Source organism: Propithecus coquereli, unplaced genomic scaffold (genome assembly GCF_000956105.1).
Source record: "Propithecus coquereli isolate 6110/MARCELLA unplaced genomic scaffold, Pcoq_1.0 Scaffold52, whole genome shotgun sequence".
In the NCBI taxonomy this organism is placed as follows: domain Eukaryota; kingdom Metazoa; phylum Chordata; class Mammalia; order Primates; family Indriidae; genus Propithecus; species Propithecus coquereli.
Window position 1 is genome coordinate 1,165,761 of NW_012151063.1, and position 3,324 is coordinate 1,169,084.

A 3,324-nucleotide genomic window follows, 5' to 3' on the forward strand; every position below is an offset into this window, starting at 1 on the left:
TCTGGGGACGTTATTCTGTCTACCACATGGGATTAGGACGTGGACATATCTGGGGATGTTATTCTGTCTCCCACATGGGATTAGGACGTGGACATCTCTGGGGACGTTATTCTGTCTCCCACGTGGGACTAGGATGTGGACATTCTTGGCAAAATCCGATTGCCTATGATGCCTGCGTTGTGGAGTTCATCCTCTACAAATGGACCGAAGGTGTACACTGGCATATTTTGAAGCCTTAAAATGTGATCTGATGGCGGTACTTATTCTGCCTCCCCTGTCTTGCCTCCCTCAATCTCACCTTCTCATTCTTTACTTCCCTCCCTGCTTCAGTTGCTGGGTGGGAACCACCGCGTGTCCACGTGGACAAGGTACTTACCCACCATCCAATCCATCTCCTCCACATTATCCCCGTACAGCCCGTGGAGACTTTTTCCAAGGAAGTGCTCGGTAGTGACGAGGGGAGTGTGCACATGTAGAAACGAGACAAGGAGAAGGAAAGGTCTCTGCTTATTTCTGAAAATAAATGCAAAGCCAGTAAGGTCACTTTGTTGGAGAAACAGAGACCAAAGTCTTGTAGACACTAAACACAGATCACAATTGTCACGTTCTTACTATGCTCATCGAGGGCAAACGCACAAAACCGTTGTTCAACAGGAAATTGTGCTTGTGTTTAAGAATCTCCAACGTGATGGCTTTTCCCTTTGGAAATCTATTCAAAAGTCCACACTGATTTTATGCATTTTTTTCTCCCTGAATATTACAATTTTCTAACAGTACGAACTTATGACAACAGAAAGTTAAAACAACACCAGGCTACTGTCTGAGCCCACAAATTTATCTTGTTCAGTTATTTCAGTATATGTTTTTACCTCAAGTCTTAGCTTAAAGAAAAAGTGATTAGATCCAGAGAGGTAGTAAAAAAAAAAAAAAAGAAAAAGTGACATCACACATTAAGTTTTCTTTATAATTTTGATGAAGTTGTGAGGTTCAGGAAATATGAAAGGATGTATGTCCGCCTCTGTCCACCTTATTTGTATGGTCTAATCTCGACCCTTAAAGTAAAAAAGTTAAGGTGAAGATCTCAGTGTTAAGTAGAACACATCGTCCTCACCTGTTCCAATTTGCCGGCTAATTGTCAACGCTGTTTCTTACCTACCCAGGTGGTTCCATCACAGACTCCCCGAGAGTGCCGTACAACATAATTACAAACTCAGGGCCACCAGGTACGTTGGAGTCTGATGCTATGGCCCTCTTAACTAGAATATCCTCAGGGATAGATAGAGGCGTAACATTTAATTTATTGCAAAGGCTCTTCAGGTGATTCCGTTTGTTATGTTCATTACATACGTCCCCTGGGGACCAGAGGTTGTGGATGGAACGGGGTCGGCCTGAGAACAGGAGCTGCAAACTCCAGCCCACCACCTGGAACAATGCTTCCAGGCGGGGCCCCCACCCTACAGTGAGTTGTATAATTATTTCATTATATATTACAATGTAATCATAATAGAAATAATGCACTTGAATCATCCTGAACCCCTCCCACCCCTGAATCCGTGGATGAATTGTCTTCCATGAAAACAATACCCAGTGCCAAAAAGGTTGGGGACCGTCGTTTCCATGGGTACAACTCACAGGGCTCAACTGACCATCACTGATGCCCCGTTTTACCAAAAAAAAAAAAAATTAAAAAGAAAGTGTTTTGGGGGTCATGGCCATTTCGTTCTTCAAGTACCAATTAGAGAAAACGATTTAGGGTGTGTTTCACTCCCAGGCTGACCCACCTTTTGAGAAAGGACGCGACCTCATGCAGAAGAAGGGAGGTCGTTCTTGGCAAGCGCATGGGCTGCTCCATGATGGAGTGGTCCCTCATCAGGAAGCAGTCCGCGTGCACGATCAGAGTCCCCAGGAGCCGCGTGGCTGTGAAGAGGAGGATGGCCGCGACGGCTGACCAGATGACCGGCGTCCACGGGAGGCGAATCAGGCGGGTGAGCTTCCCCGCCGCCAGCATGAGGGCGGCCGAGGCCACGGCGTGGAGGCAGAGGCTGAGCTCGCGCTCCAGGGCCACGCGCTTCTCGGACAGCTCCCAGCGGGCACAGTCGCCCATCATGGAGAAGGGCATGCCGTAGAAATGCCCAAACCCGTGGCGGAGCGGGTGGTGGCAGTGGTCCCAGGAGGATTCACAGTTGAGACCCAGATGCCATTTTCCTGAGGGGCAAGAACGTATGTGGGAGTAACAACTGGGAGACCGTCTCCGGGTAAGTGCACTTGGGCCGCTGGCCGCACGCTTGGCGCGGTGCTGGCCGCTGGGGTGGGGCGGGGATGCGGCGAGGTGTGGGTGGCCTTAGCTGTTACTCCCACCACAACGGGGATGGGTCCTTGCAGGGCAATCAGGACTCTGTGTGGCAGCGTTACCTGGTATATTCGTTTCTTACAACAGGTGCAAGAAATTCCGTAACTGCAGTTGCTTGTAAACAGCAGAGATTCATCCTCCCCCAGTCCCGGAGCCCAGGAGTCTGAGACGCAGGTGTCTCGGGGCCGCGCTCCCTCTGCAGGCTCCAGGGGAGGCTCCTTCCTGCCTCTTCCAGCTCCTGGGGGCTCCAGGCGTCCCTGGGCTTGTGGCCGCATCACTCCGGTCTCTACCTTTTGGTCTCACTACCTTCTCCCACCTCCCTTTTAAAAGAACTTGTCTTTGCACCTGGATAATCCAGGATCATCCCCTCACCTCAAGATTGTTAACTTAATCACATCCACAAAGACTCCATTTCCGTACAGGGTAATATTTGCTGGTTTCAGAGTTTAGAGTTTAGTTAAATCTGGTATTTATTTGTGGGACTGTTATTTAGTGTACTGCACCTGGCTTGGTCATAGTCTGTGGCAGAACAACAATGAAGGAACAGACTGTTCTGAGAGCTCCATGTGATATAGCCAGTATGGGCAAAACGCTTCTGGGCTTTGGAATTGCTCCTTGCTTTGCTAAACTGCCCTGATGGCAGCCATGCTCGAAGTGGGTGGAAGGTTTTACGGAGCACAACTTTCAACTTCAAAGGAAAATTTTAGCTTCCATGCTGTCAGTATGAGGGTGTTCATAAAGAAATACTTGCTGGCTCACGCCTGTAATCCCAGCACTCTGGGAGGCTGAGGTGGGAGGATCACTTGAGGTCAGGAGTTCGAGACCAACCTGAGCAACAGCGAGACCCCATCTCTACTAAAAATAGAAAAATTAGCCGGGCATGGTGGTGCACACCTGTAGTCCAGCTACTTGGGAGGCTGAGGCAGGAGGATCACTTGAGCCCAGGAGTTTGAGGCTGCAGTGAGCTATGATGA

The 3,324-nt window shown here is 49.2% G+C and overlaps 1 protein-coding gene across 1 annotated transcript in view; it reads right to left on the reverse strand.

The window, feature by feature from the left end:
• The window catches only part of ARSE (arylsulfatase E (chondrodysplasia punctata 1)), an 18,365-nt gene that overhangs the window by 9,772 nt on the left and 5,269 nt on the right, over nt 1-3,324 (reverse strand). Inside the window, exons 4-5 of the mRNA XM_012656798.1 lie at nt 1,782-2,205; nt 377-513 (exon numbers count right to left, since the gene is read on the reverse strand). Of these exons, the coding sequence (XP_012512252.1) occupies nt 377-513; nt 1,782-2,205 (561 nt within the window). The remainder of the gene's footprint in view (nt 1-376; nt 514-1,781; nt 2,206-3,324) is intronic.